The sequence below is a fragment of the Miscanthus floridulus genome, chromosome 1 (assembly GCF_019320115.1).
Source record: "Miscanthus floridulus cultivar M001 chromosome 1, ASM1932011v1, whole genome shotgun sequence".
NCBI lineage: Eukaryota > Viridiplantae > Streptophyta > Magnoliopsida > Poales > Poaceae > Miscanthus > Miscanthus floridulus.
The window spans coordinates 81,513,794-81,527,865 of NC_089580.1; the positions used below are offsets into that span (position 1 = coordinate 81,513,794).

At 43.5% G+C, this 14,072-nt stretch overlaps 2 protein-coding genes across 3 annotated transcripts; one reads left to right on the forward strand and one right to left on the reverse strand.

Annotated features, from left to right (window-relative positions):
* The first annotated feature begins 2,793 nt into the window (after positions 1-2,793).
* Positions 2,794-4,665, forward strand: LOC136488263 (zealexin A1 synthase). Its single transcript, XM_066485262.1, has 2 exons — positions 2,794-3,745; positions 3,867-4,665. The coding sequence occupies exons 1-2, from the start codon at positions 2,855-2,857 to the stop codon at positions 4,494-4,496; spliced, it is 1,521 nt and encodes a 506-aa protein (XP_066341359.1). The 5' UTR covers positions 2,794-2,854; the 3' UTR covers positions 4,497-4,665.
* Positions 4,666-6,459: 1,794 nt separating this feature from the next.
* LOC136536856 (uncharacterized) lies at positions 6,460-13,534 on the reverse strand. Of its 2 annotated transcripts, none has more exons than XM_066529013.1 (13): positions 12,929-13,534; positions 11,931-12,003; positions 11,794-11,850; positions 11,405-11,460; positions 10,149-10,362; positions 9,590-9,676; positions 9,444-9,518; positions 9,263-9,346; positions 8,433-8,497; positions 7,745-7,955; positions 7,464-7,552; positions 6,848-6,962; positions 6,460-6,747 (listed from the first exon to the last, which is right to left on the reverse strand). In XM_066529013.1, the coding sequence occupies exons 1-13, from the start codon at positions 13,363-13,365 to the stop codon at positions 6,709-6,711; spliced, it is 1,602 nt and encodes a 533-aa protein (XP_066385110.1). In that variant the 5' UTR covers positions 13,366-13,534; the 3' UTR covers positions 6,460-6,708. The 2 variants fall into 2 exon arrangements, with proteins under 2 accessions (XP_066385110.1, XP_066385111.1); XM_066529014.1 differs by lacking the exon at positions 12,929-13,534 and adding an exon at positions 12,254-12,309.
* Positions 13,535-14,072: the final 538 nt, after the last annotated feature.

Here is a 14,072-nt window from a genome sequence, read left to right on the forward strand (position 1 = left end):
AATTACACTCTAGAGCTATCTCTAATGGATGACCCATATGGAGACCCAAACCCAAAATAGGTCGTGGATGGTCCTGTATCAGCCTCCAACAGAATACCTATATGTGAGACCCATTTTAGGTTACAGCAGAGGCACAATCCAAATATGAGTATCCTCTCTCCTGAAGACTCATTTGCAGAAAGGGTTCTCTTTTGGGTCCTGTTGTTGGAGAAGACAAAAAATAGGTATTGAACTCTTTACCTGTAGCGCTACCCAAATATGGAATGGGTCTTGTATTTTTGGTGATGTTGTTGGAGATAGTCTAATTCACTTCAACACATGTAGATTGAGATGAATACATGCGCATTTAAACAAGACCTTAGAATATGTTAACAACTTTATTATGGTAAAAAAAATTGTTGGAATTTCCATTTTTGGTTCATACTCAACTGTCCTTCTTGTTTACCGAGAAGTCAAACATTCTCAATTTTGACCAAATATATATATAAATGTACTAATAGTTATTTCTTCTGGTCTATTTTATCTGGCGTAAGTTAGAATAACACGGTCTACTAGATTACACTTGGACCATTCATTTGTTTTATATTATATAATTTATACTTACAAACTTATAATCATTGGATAGTATAATTCCTTACAAATCTAATCATATAAAGTTTGTATTATAATAGTTAAAAATTATAAGTCTAATTATTGGTCAAACTTTTTAAAGTTTGAATCTTGATATACGTGTGCGCTAGATAAAATGGACCAGAGGTAGTATAATCCATAATTGATATCATTAGATAAATTATGAATTTATTTTCCTAATAAACTTATTTAGATATAAATGTTGCTAATATTTTCTATAAACTTAATCATACTTAAGAAAGTTTGTCAGGCATGTTTTCCACGTCGACATTTAACAAGGGACAGAGGGAGTATTGCTCAAGCGTAAAACTTTGGTTTCTAGTTTAATTTTAGAGAAATCCTAACTACCACTCGGTTGTTTTGCGTCTTCTCAACACGCGATTTCCAGGGAGCCACGGGGGATGGGCAGCCTCGGGTTCAGGGTCGCGGCGCGGAGGAGGCGACGCTCCGGGCTAGGACGCACGCGATTGCAGGGCGAGGACGCGGTCGGCTGCTGCGTGGCAGCAAGCGGCTGCAGGGGCGATGGCAATGGTGCGCACTGCGCAGCCAGCCGGGGAGGAGACAGTGGCGACCTGCTGCTGCGCGGGGATGGGCTCGCGGCTGCTGGCGTAGGCGACGCTCCTCGAGCTCCGCGGCCTCGACATCGGGATGTGGCTGTGGGTGGGTTTGTGGTTGGGTTTTGTCTGACATATGACATTTGTGACTAATCTGTGAATAATTTGACATATATTTTTATAATATCTGCAATCCATAATTTTTTTTTGTAAATTTTAAAAAATTTAGTGTATATTTATTTGAGATATGCAGTCCATAAAAATAGAAGTTGTGTCATCCCAAATTATATCACTCTGTCTTAATTTTATCACGATTGGTTTGAAAATAGCCTTCTCCTGAATTTACTTCATTAGTAGTAGTATACACGCTTCTTAAAAAGCCTTTATTTTCACATCCACATAAGGAAGATGAATTTTTGCCTATTTGAGTGTGGTAAGTGCATGCCAGTTAAGAATTAAGAAATATTATTTGGTTTTGACACTTATTCAAAGGGCGTTGCTGGCGCCCTGGTGTCCGTTCATAACGGATCCCTCGGATGGTAATTTGGGCGCACTCCCACCAGAACGACCCAGCAGAAGGCATTCATGCCCTGAACAGACTTGCTGGCTTTCCCTTTCTTCCTCTCGCACACAACTTCCTCGCGCCGTCGCGCGACCTTGGCTTCGGGCGCCGCATCTGCATAGCTCGGAGGTCAGGTCGAGCTCTACGTCGACAGATTCGAGCTTGGGGAAGCTCTGCTTCGACGAAACATACACTTGTAAAATACGTATATAGCCATTGCATACATATACAACATCGAGATCTGCTTTTCCCACATGCATATGAAACACTTGCAATGTACGTATGAAACGAATGAAATATTTATAACATACATTTGCAACATACGTGTATAGCCACTGCACACGTATGCAACATACGTCTGAAACAGATGAAGCGTTTGGAACATACATTTCTAACATACGTGTATAGCCATTGCAACATATGCAACATCTCGGTCTACTTTTGCAACATCAATATAAAATACTTGCAACATACCTCTGAAATACGTGAAACACTTGAAACGCACGTTTGCAACATTTTCTTGCTGCTTCGGAGAGTGAAGACTCGTCGGCGCATGGAGGTCACCGGTTTAGAGCTTGCCGGCAACACAGAGCTGGGTGGCAGCGCTCAGAGAGCGGGGTGGGGGCGGCATGGGTGGCGATGGCGCGGAGGGCGGGTGTGTGTTGCTGTGGTGGCGTAGAGGGTGGGTGTGGATGCGGCGGCAACGTAGAGGACAGGTGGAGATGACAACGGTGGTGTAGAGGGTGGGGGTGGGCGCGGGGTAGGGCAGCAGCGACGACACAAAGGGCGAGTGTAGTTAGCAGCGGCAGCGTGCAAAGGAGTGGAACACGCATTCTCGGGACGAGGCGTCCGTCCATCGGGATCGCTCGCGTCTGAGCGTTACCGTTATTCTAACGTCAAGCCACGATGGTTTGACCTGGACCGTCTAGCCTCCACCCACAAAATACAAAATTGAAAACGAAGCTATTGCATTTCATCCCTTTGCCACTGCTACTAGTCTATATTATATCTATAAATCTAGCCACGGTCGCCACCATGTGCAACGGACATAATAAACACAAAAAAAAGATCGAGCATATATACGCAATTAAGTAGCTAGGTAGCCACAATGGAGGACAAGGTTCTCCTCGCCGTGGCCGTGGTGGCGTTGGTCGCCGTACTCTCCAAGCTCAAGTCGTTACTCGTCACCAAGCCGAAGCTGAACCTGCCCCCAGGGCCATGGACACTGCCGTTGATAGGCAGCATGCACCACCTCGTCAGCAACCCGCTGCCGTACCGGGCGATGCGCGACCTGGCGCACAAGCACGGGCCGCTCATGATGCTGTGGCTGGGCGAGGTGCCCACGCTGGTGGTGTCGTCGCCCGAGGCCGCGCAGGCGATCACCAAGACGCACGACGTCGCGTTCGCCGACCGTCACATCAACAGCACTGTCGACATACTCACCTTCAACGGCATGGATCTGGTGTTCGGGACCTACGGCGAGCAGTGGCGCCAGCTCCGCAAGCTCTGCGTGCTGGAGCTGCTGAGCGCATCGCGCGTGCAGTCGTTCCAGCGCATCCGTGAGGACGAGGTGGCGCGGTTCATGCGGAGCCTCGCCGCGTCCGCCGGCGCCGGCGCCACCGTCGACCTGTCCAAGATGATCTCTAGCTTCATCAACGATGCCTTCGTCAGGGAGTCCATCGGCAGCCGGTGCAAGTATCAGGAGGAGTACCTGGATGCCTTGGACACTGCCATCCGGGTGTCGGCGGAGCTAAGCGTGGCTAACATCTTCCCGTCATCTAGGCTGTTGCAGAGTCTTAGCACGGCGCCACGCAAGGCGATGGCGTGCCGCGACGAGATGGCGCGCATCCTCGGCCAGATCATCCGCGAGACCAGGGAAGCCATGGACCGGGGTGACAAGGCTTCAAACGAGAGCATGATCTCTGTCCTGCTCAGGCTGCAGAAGGACGCCGGCTTGCCCATCGAGCTCACCGACGACATCGTCATGGCGCTCATGTTTGTAAGTCGATCTTGTTCCCATCACCGCCTAGCTTGCTTTGCTTTGCTTCGATCAGAAAGACGCTAGCTAGCAAGATGGAATTTAACCGATCAAAATTGCTGTTTAATTTGGTCCCTACTAGGACTTGTTTGGCGCGGGCAGCGACACCTCGTCGACGACGCTGACCTGGTGCATGACAGAGCTGATCCGGTACCCGGGCACGATGGCCAAAGCGCAGGCAGAGGTCCGGGAGACCTTCAAGGGGAAGACCACCATCACGGAGGACGACCTGGCGAGGGCAAACCTTAGCTACCTCAAGCTGGTGTTGAAGGAAGCGCTCAGGCTGCACTGTCCGGTGCCGCTCCTGATCCCACGCAAATGCCGCGAGACGTGCCAGGTCATGGGCTACGACATCCCTAAGGGCACATGCGTGTTCATCAACGTCTGGGCCATCTGTAGGGACCCTAGGTACTGGGAAGATGCTGAGGAATTCAAGCCGGAGCGGTTCGAGAACACCAACCTAGACTACAAAGGGACATACTACGAGTACCTCCCGTTCGGGTCTGGCCGTCGGATGTGCCCGGGAGCAAACCTTGGAGTGGCCAACATGGAGCTTGCACTGGCCAGCCTTCTGTACCACTTCGATTGGAAGCTGCCAAGCGGAGAGGAGCCTAAGGATGTCGATGTCTGGGAGGCCGCAGGACTGGTTGGAAAGAAAAACACAGGCCTGATTTTGCACCCTGTCAGCCGCTTTGCTCCGGTTAATGCCTAATTAACACCGGCGGAATACGCTGCACGAACCATGCTTTAGTGATATATGAGAATAAATCCAACCAATCTGGCCTCTTTCGTTACTGTAAACACTCTTTTAGTTTTCTACTCCTGTATTTTTCATGTAAGCATTATATATAACAAGAATGAAGGAACTAGAATTACGGCAAAGTCTTTGGCGGCGCCACAAAAGTTTGATTGCTGCTTGGTTAATGCGTAAGTTGCGGTAGACACATTTTTCAGTTCATTAGCATGCTTATTTCCACCAGAGTCTTCGGCGGCGCCACAACTTGGGTGGCTGGCGTGGGCTGTGAACCAAACAACCCCTATATGTCATCTCTGAATGTATGTTTTTCTTAATGTATGTTTTTTCATAAGCCATATAAAAAAATGGCATCTTAGAGTTCCTACGCCAATGCGCAGAGTATCACCTAGGATATGCAACGTTGTTGGAGCAAAATAGACCCATTGGTTGGAGCTGGTTGTTTGTTTTTTCTTACTTCGCCGGTTAATTTCTTGGTGAAAGGAAAAAAAAAGACAAAATAACCAGAAACAGTATCAGTGGAGTAAAATAAAACGCAACATGTTGAAATGGACTTCTTGGTGAAAGGGAAAACACATCAATACATCCTGAAACATCAGAAAATATAAAACGGAAGGGCTAGCGTCCGGACGCAGCTCCCGCGTGTTATCCCGTACCACATCCCATCCAGTGCCGGTGCCCCCGCGTCCGCATGCCGCACCCGCGCCCATCCCCAGGCCCCACGTGGGTCCCAGTCACGCTTTGCGGATGCGTGCCGTGGAGGAGTCTGCCAGCCTCAGGCACTCGCATGGTGACCCATGACGGAGCCCCCAGCAGCAGTAGCAGGGCGGTTGCGCAAGATGAAACATGTGCTCTCCTAAATCTACTTTTAAAACATTCAAATCAAACACTTGCAACATACGTCTGAAAATAGATTAAATACTTGAAACATATGCTTGAAACATGCATATATAGTCATAGCAACATATGCAACATCGAGATATACTTTTGTAACGTCCAGATAAAACACTTGCAACTTGAGTCTGAAACATGTGAAACACTTAAAACATGTGTATAGAGTCATAATAACATATGCAACATCCAGATAAAACACTTGAAACATATGTCTGAAACACCTAAAACACAAGCTTGCAACATATGCAACATCCAAGATCTATTTGCAACATTCAAATGAAACACTTGAAACATAAGTCTGAAACATTTGAAACACTTAAAACACAGCGTCGCCGGTGGCCATAACCTACTTGGTGGGGAACTCCGGTAGCCAGCAAGCTTGGCTCCGAGGGGCGTCGAGAGCAACGGTCCAGCGTACACCCCAGGCGCAGCGCGAATGCCTCCCCTTCCCGCCGACGGGCGCACTGGATGGGGGCGCAAGCGCAGGCCTCCCTAACCTCTCCTTCTGCGACAGGCGAAGTGGATGGGCATGGCACGGGGTGTGGAGCAGCGCGGGATGTGGCGGGGCGCAGTGGCGGAGAGGAAGGCGGACAAGAGGCGCGGCGAAGCTCGATCGCAGAGCAATCGCAGCACTGCAGCGATTTTTTTAAGAAATTGCAATGATTGAAGGGGAGCGGATCTCTATATCCCACAACAGGGGAATTAATTGGTATCGTCCTGATTTATCTAATGTTTTTGTTTACGTATACACTCTTTGTCCCTAAATAAATGTTGTTATGGTATTCGTACCGATCAAACTTTTTAAGTTTAGCTAGATTTATAAAAAATATTAATACCACTTACATTTGTATCTCCAAATAAATTTATTATGAAAACAGATTTTAATGACCTATCTAACTAATTATGTATTACAAATATTATAATTTTCGTGTATATATTTAGTTAAAATTAAAAGAGCTTGACTTTACAGAGAACTACTTTTATTTAGGGACAAAGGGAGTACCTACTAACAGACCGTCCAGAGAAGTAACCATATGCCAACAAGCCTGGAGATCATAGGACATTTCATTCGGTGGACAAAAATAAGGGTTGGTCACTTTGTGACGCCATAAATAAAGTACATAAAACATTGTACCGACGCCCAGTGCTGCAACTATCCTGTCATACAAATCAATAAGGTGTTCGTCTAGCCTACCATCCAACAATACAGCGCTTGCGAACACTACGAGCCAAGTAGCCAACTATGCGGGTCTGGCCAACTATTCCCCGCATATGCTCACAAGTTTGGGAACTTCGTACTGTACTCCTGAGCGGACTGCAGAAAATAAAGGAAATGTTTTAAAAAGGGTCCAATAAAAAATTGGAACAAGTTATTCATTAAGAAACATGGCATCTAGAATTCAAGATCACATTACCATAAATGTCGCTGTAATCATCTTTCCCGCGAACCATCTTCCATGAAGTGCTTGTTGGGCCTTCGCTGCTGCAGACACACTATCGAACTGCAGATACACAAAGCCTGCAGTATTTCTGCTCCAACAGCAACACAAGTGACATGTTAGTTGATCGGAAGTTGAGAATACAAAACACGGCCACATAAAATAAGCCTTGAGTTTCAGAACCAAAGTAAACACCATTAGGAAAAGGAACAAACTAAACTGCAGCAGATTTTTTTTTAAAAAAAAACATTTACTCAAATTAGGAATAGATAGAACATAAATATAATTGAGTTGATTAAGTAGACCAAAGTCGCATTACACTACTATTGTTAGGACAACCAAGACAAATTCGACTCCCTCTGTCCAAATTATACTTTTGACTTGTCCTAAGTCAAACTTTTCTAACTTTGACCCAGTTTTTAGAAAAATATAGTAACATCTACAAGTTCAAATAAATGCACTATCAAAACATATCTCATGGAGAATTTAGGGAAACTAATTTGATGTATGTAGGTGATTTTTCTATAAACTTAACCAAGTTGAACTATTGTTTCAAACGGAAGGATATTGAACAATGGGAAAGCCAACTTACTTGTCAACAAAAATATGCTTCACTGCACCAAACTTGGAACATTCATCTTGGACATCATCTCTAATATCCAAGTCAAAATCAGGATCCGTCTGAAAAGTAAAAAGAAATAAACTCGCATCAGTCAGGTCAGTAAGATGCAGATGCGTGACTGATAGTATTAAGCAACATTGAAACAAACGTACAAATGCCAAGGAAGACAAATTTTGAACCAGCCAAACAAAAAATCATCATGCCCGTGGCATGCCTAAAATACATGAACAAACACTGCAAAAGAGGAATACCTCCAACGCTGGGTCAAACATGTTTTTAAGCAACAAGAATTCTGTAGGTGTAGACATGATCACATTCTGAGTGGTGACAGGAAGCACAGGTGCCCCAGGAACTGATCCAACAACAGCAACTGTTGGTGATAGAAGAGAAGCAGCTCCTGGAGCCCCAATAACTGATGTAGCTGGTAAAGCCACTCCAGCAGCACCAATACCACCAGTTAAGCTGTAGATAACCAAGAAAAAAAAAAGTCAGCAACACACAAATAGCAAATTATTAGTGTAACTATCTGAGTCAACCAAAACTCTGTAGATAATGAAACAAGCTCCATGAAGAATGAACTTAACAATCAACATGCCAGGAAAAATAAATCCTGATGCTAATATGTACATCAGTAAAATAGGCTTTGGTACAAATCCATGAGGACTTTTATTCTATTTATCTAATTCTTCAAAGCAGTGAAACCCCATCCCCAACGGTATGTTGGAGGTGACAGCAATCTGTTGACGGTCACTGGAATAACATCATAGGACATAAGCTAGAGGTGTGCAGTGCAACATTGTTAACCTGATTTTAGTATAGCTGCACAAATTGACAAAAGATTTTTAATCTACTATTGATAAATAACCCTAGTTAAAGAAGTTAGCAACTGAAGTCAGGAATGAAGCCAAATTGATCAGTCACGAAAGACTTAACAAATACCTGGTTGCAGTACCACTCCTGTCCAATTTGAGCATAAGAGCAGCTCTGGAGCTTGCATTTAGTGCCTGCACATGTTTAACAAATGCATCAAATAGAGCAAAATCCTCTAGCAAGAAGCATTGATATATGTAGGATGACTGGTTGACCACCCCATTCCCCAGTATTCCCCTTTAGCATAATGCATTAATGCCAAACTACCAAGTGAAGTGGTAACATCAAAACAGTTTAGAGGCTATGCAAAAGGTCTGAATGATGAAAAAAAATTAAGGTGAATGTAAGTATTCATATGTTTAGCCCCATACATTCATTGCCAGCGCATTGCCAATTCTACAAGATACGACAGAATACAAACAGCACAATTTATATGAATTGAGCTATGATATGCATCCAGGCCCAGCTGTTCTCCTTTTCTGACATATGTAGCTTGCAAATTGTAATAATATAGAAGATAAAATAATCTGAATTTATTATGAATAAAAAAGTAACCACAAACATGAGTCAACTATGTACATTCTAGCTTCCCTATCATTTACAACTCGACAAGTCTTTCAATGTGAAACCATTCTATCCAAATGTCTAACAAGAACACTTAAATCTTGATAGTTGCATAACGCTTCAGAAAGAATAAATTAAATATCTCAACATATTTTTTGTAAGATTATTATATGTGAACGGAACCTCCCAAAATTCTTAAGATTCTGTTTGTAATATATATGCAAGGTTAAATCCTCTGCTTTGCCCAAATATCAAGGTCCAAAAACTTATAAAAGGCATAGAAATCCCAGTTATATAAGGTTATCCAACATGTTGAACCAAATAAGTTCACCCACCAAGCCTCCACCTTCATCATCATCTAAATCTCCAGTAGTTGCTCCACTAGCTTGCACTCCCATATGATCAGTAACAGCTGAAACCTGGTTGAAGGAAAAAAACAAGGGTGTTAAATGGATGGACTATTGTCAACCATGTATTATCTGTTCCGTAAACCACATGATTGCTATGAAATGTTACCTTAATAACTCTGCCGGCGATATCAAGCTGCCCATTCAAGCTCTGTGCAGCTTTTGCATCTTCAAGCCGTGCAAACTGCATGGCACAACATAGTGAGAATAAACACAGACATGGTCAATGGTGGAGCTTCAGGGGAAAAAACTTACCTGAATAAAACCATAACCTTTGCACAATCCAGTCATTGGATCTAGAGGAAGCTGTACAATCTCCACTTGCCCAAATGGTTCAAATACCTGAAGACAGAAACTTATCATCACACACAATGGATAGTGAGGAACTAAATACAAGTGGCAGTCATTCGGTCATTCCTATTCGGACATAATAAAAAACATCCTTAACTAAAACATGATAATATGGACTTGGAGAACTAACTCTCCACAAAACAACATGCAGCAACGAACAAAACTATTTTGTCAAGAGTAGTTTTGGTCACATTAAATTTTAGGCACTACAAGTGAAACCCTGAATCTCACAGGACTAACTGAAGCCCAAAAGTTATTTAGTACACCTTATTAAAATGAAGTACCAACATATCCCAATACATAAGCAAATAATTAATTGACAAAATATACTTAAAACTTTTTCTATTGCCTCAGTGGTTTTTTTCCATCACGAATTTGAAAAAAATCATATAGTGAAAAAAAAGGAATGATAAATGAATAACTTATAAGCGGGGTGAGCAATACAAGATCATATCAAATGTACCTGTCTCAATTGGTCTTCAGTAATATTTGAGTGAAGATTGCCAACATACAACTTTCTTGCTCCACCTGAAGCCGCACCACCTGATGTCGCATTTGACTGAACTAAGTTCTTTTCAGCCTCAGATGGCTTAACCATCACTGCTTGACCAAGCAGCGGTTGACCAGACAGAGCAATTGCCATTGGAACAGACATAACATCGTAAAACTCAATGTACCTGCAAATTTAAGATATATGTTTAGTACAAACATCGAAGCGTCCAAGAAAAGATGTCTTCCTGTAAAAGAAAAAGAAAAGAGCAATAAGTGGGGCATCAAATGTTAAGATATTTCAATTTTTCACAGAAAACTTCAGGCATTTTGATCAAAAATTGTGTAGGAGGTTTTCGAACTTGGTTCTTGGGTGCCCCCTTTATTGCCTAGAAACCTGCACCAAGTGTTTGTCAAATACACTGGAATCAAACTGTCCTTGACTGCAGACTGACATCAGAATGATCTAATATTCCATCTTACTTGTAAATTGCCGATAATCCCAGCAGGTAGACCAAATTAAAAATTTCAGTGTGCAATCCTGTTGAGTATGACAAATTGATGAAAAATGATCCCCAGAAAAATGCCAAACATGAACTACAAAGGATGCGCACACAATATATGGCCACTAATAGATTTTTTTTTTAAAAAAAGGAAAAAAATTGATAGGCAACTGTCACAAAATCAGCTATTTATTTTGATAGAAGTAAATCCCCAATACACAGTAGTTGATCCACAACAATGTTTGAAAAGGTGATTCCATGCTTAAACACTAATATTTTTGCAGGAAGCAAGCCGAATTAAAAAAAAGATCAAGTAATAGGACAACCAATTTAGAAAGATAGTCTTATTGCACTCGAAAAGACTACCAACTAACAAATGAAAATGCACTCGACAAAATTGGCAGCTTGGTTAGCTTTGGTTAAGCACATAAACATGGATTGTTAAACTTTTGTAATGTCATTGCTTTTGGGCAATGAAATTTGGTTCGTCCATGGTGGGAAAAATATTTTTTTTAAGGTTTCCTGAGCACAAGTGTATGCTGTCATCCAGGACACAATCAAAATTCTAACCCGCCATTTTATGTGGCACAATTCTGGAGATACAAAAGCTAAACTCCAGACAATGCCCCCACAAATATGCTAACCGCAAACACTAATAAACACACGAGTTTAGTACATCTCTAGATTACCGCACAAATCGGGAGTATAACAGGTATACAATGCTCACCCAACTCCTTTAGAACGCCTTGAGTTTCGGTCCATGATAAGACGAACATCACGAACCTGGAAAAAGTTAACATAAACATTAGAAATTAGCTATCAAATCATCAAAATCCCAATTACCATATGAGAAATGTTATGCTCTTTTCACAGAAGTAGACATATGTGAGATTGTAAGCATGTAACATTCTTAAATATGCTCTTACATTTGAAATGATATAAATTGTCTCATATGTGGAGATTTGATAAAAAAAATCCGTTTCACTAAAAACAGCAATGTGTGACATCATATGTTTTACTTTGTGGGGAGACATAGCAAACAAATGCCTACAGCATCGAATGCTGATGATTTGCCCAACTAATAACAATAAATACAAAAACTTAGAAGCATCTTACCTTCCCAGCCCTTGAGAAAAACTCATAAACATCTCTTTCGTCTGCCTTCAAAGATAGCTGCAGTAATGCTTACTAGCATTAGTTTAATGGGTCAATGTATAAACTAGTACGGTAGAGCACTTTATTAAAAAATCAACCTGGAAGGCAAATACAGTCCTTTGGTCCCTTTCTGGATCAACTTCTGGCTCTGCCCCATCATCTCTCCTACGCCTTCATAACGAGAAAAGAAAACATATTTAACGAAGCAGCATAAGCAATGCATGAAGCACTAAAAATAGAATTGACTACCATTATATGATCGTTTATTAATATGTTCATCCCTGATAAGCACAAATAACCAAATGTGTCCAAGCACCGCAACTGTGCCAGCCCAATCCATGTCCCCCAACTGTGCCAGCCCAATCCATGTTGTTAACTTGCAAGTACTCCACAAGGATTTGATAAAAAAAAGAATGGTGACCTGATATCTTGAGTCAGGCCCAATTGCAGGTACCATCTGAAGACGGCTCTATCGTATCATATCTGCGAGTTCCCATATTAATATTCAACATTCAAACTTAACAGCCCTAGATGATAATACAACAGTAAACTACAGTCATATGTTAGCAGCCCTATAAACACTGGTGATTGGTACTAATGCAAGCTAACTATGTTTGGCATGTATATGCCAAAAGAAAGTCATAAAGCTACTATACATATAAGTTGCACATTACAACACATTGCTACTCCCTCTATTCAAAATTATAAGACGTTTTCTAGTTTTGCTATGCACTTAGATACAGACTATGTCTAGATAATTCAAATGCAAAACGTCTTATAATTTGGAACGGAGGGAGGACAAAATTTCTACAGCAACAAAGAATCATGCGCAGTTGCGCACTCAATCAAGCAAATCCAACCCCCAGCTCTACCTCTTAAAGACTTAAAAGGTTGTACAGACGCTTACAAGAACAAGCCCCAGGATAACAAAATGTTAGTTTTGGTAACTGACCCTACAAAGGGTTTGGAACTAGAAACTTAGCCTCTATGATGAATCACATCACAGACCTTTACCAATTGACACTCCAACGGGCTAATTTGAATTGCATCAGACCTGTCCCAATAGCATTATACAGGAGAGTTCACGAATTCGTACCTGACGTCACCGCGATAGAGGTGTCGCTCGCTGCGCTCGCGCTCCCGCTCCAGCTCCCTCACCATCTCCTCTTCCTCGGCACGGCGCCGCTCCGAGCGGCTCCGGCTCCTCCGCTCCCGTTCCACTTCCCTCTCTCTGAGCCGGTGCCTGTCCCCCCTCTCCTTCTCCCGTTCTCTCCCTTCCCTGTCCCTATCCTTCCCGCGGCTGTCGCGGCTCCTCTCCTTTTCCTTCCCGTCATCCCTATCCCGGTTGCGGTGCTCCCGGTCGCTGCGGTCCCGGTCCCGGTCGCGGTCCTCCCCCGAGCGGGAGCGCTTCGATATGCGGTCCTCGCCGCTCTCGCGTCGGCGCGAGCCTCGGTCCTTCTCGCCGGAACCATTGGACGGCGGGGGAGCGGGCTCCACCGCCTTCTCCAGGTACTCATACTCGTCGAACTCCATGGAGGCGGAGCGGGGCGGGGCGCTCGAGTGGATCGGGGTGCGGCTGTGAAACCCTAGACGGCGGCGCGTTGGGGGAGGGGGAGGGAGGCAGGAGAACCGTAAAGTCTAAACCTTTCTCTCACAAATTGCTCCAAAAGCGAACGGGGCCATAGTCGCGGCCTTCTGGATTGGGCGATACTTTTTTTTTGGGTCCCTATAATGGTGCGCTATGGTACCCACGAATATACCGCCCATAGCCCATAGGTGTCCATGCTTTTTTTTTCTTCTTTTTTTTTCGAAGGGAGTTTGGATTGCACAGCGGGAAAAAATTATACCACGGTAATATAAATATGAATGTGTGTTGTACTGTTACGTAAGAAATGATAGTTTGAGCGTTATGTTCGTAATATTTCGTTTATGGCCGATCCTCAAGGGCTAATGGATCGGAAAGGAAAAACGAAATATATAGACAGGATGTTTGTGGCAATGGCATTCGGGCAGGCACATGCGCAACCGGCTTTCTCCAACTGCAATGCCGGATGGCCGTGCTTGGACGGAGGAACAAATCATCAAGCCGTGGAAGGGGACGTGGTTGCTTCAAATCGATATGGCCCCGTTCGCTTGAAGGAATTTTGAAGGAATTTTGAAAATTCTGGATAAATCTGGAGGAATTTGTAAAAAGAAAACACTATTCCAGATGAAAAAAAAAGAAGTGAATCAAGCCGGGT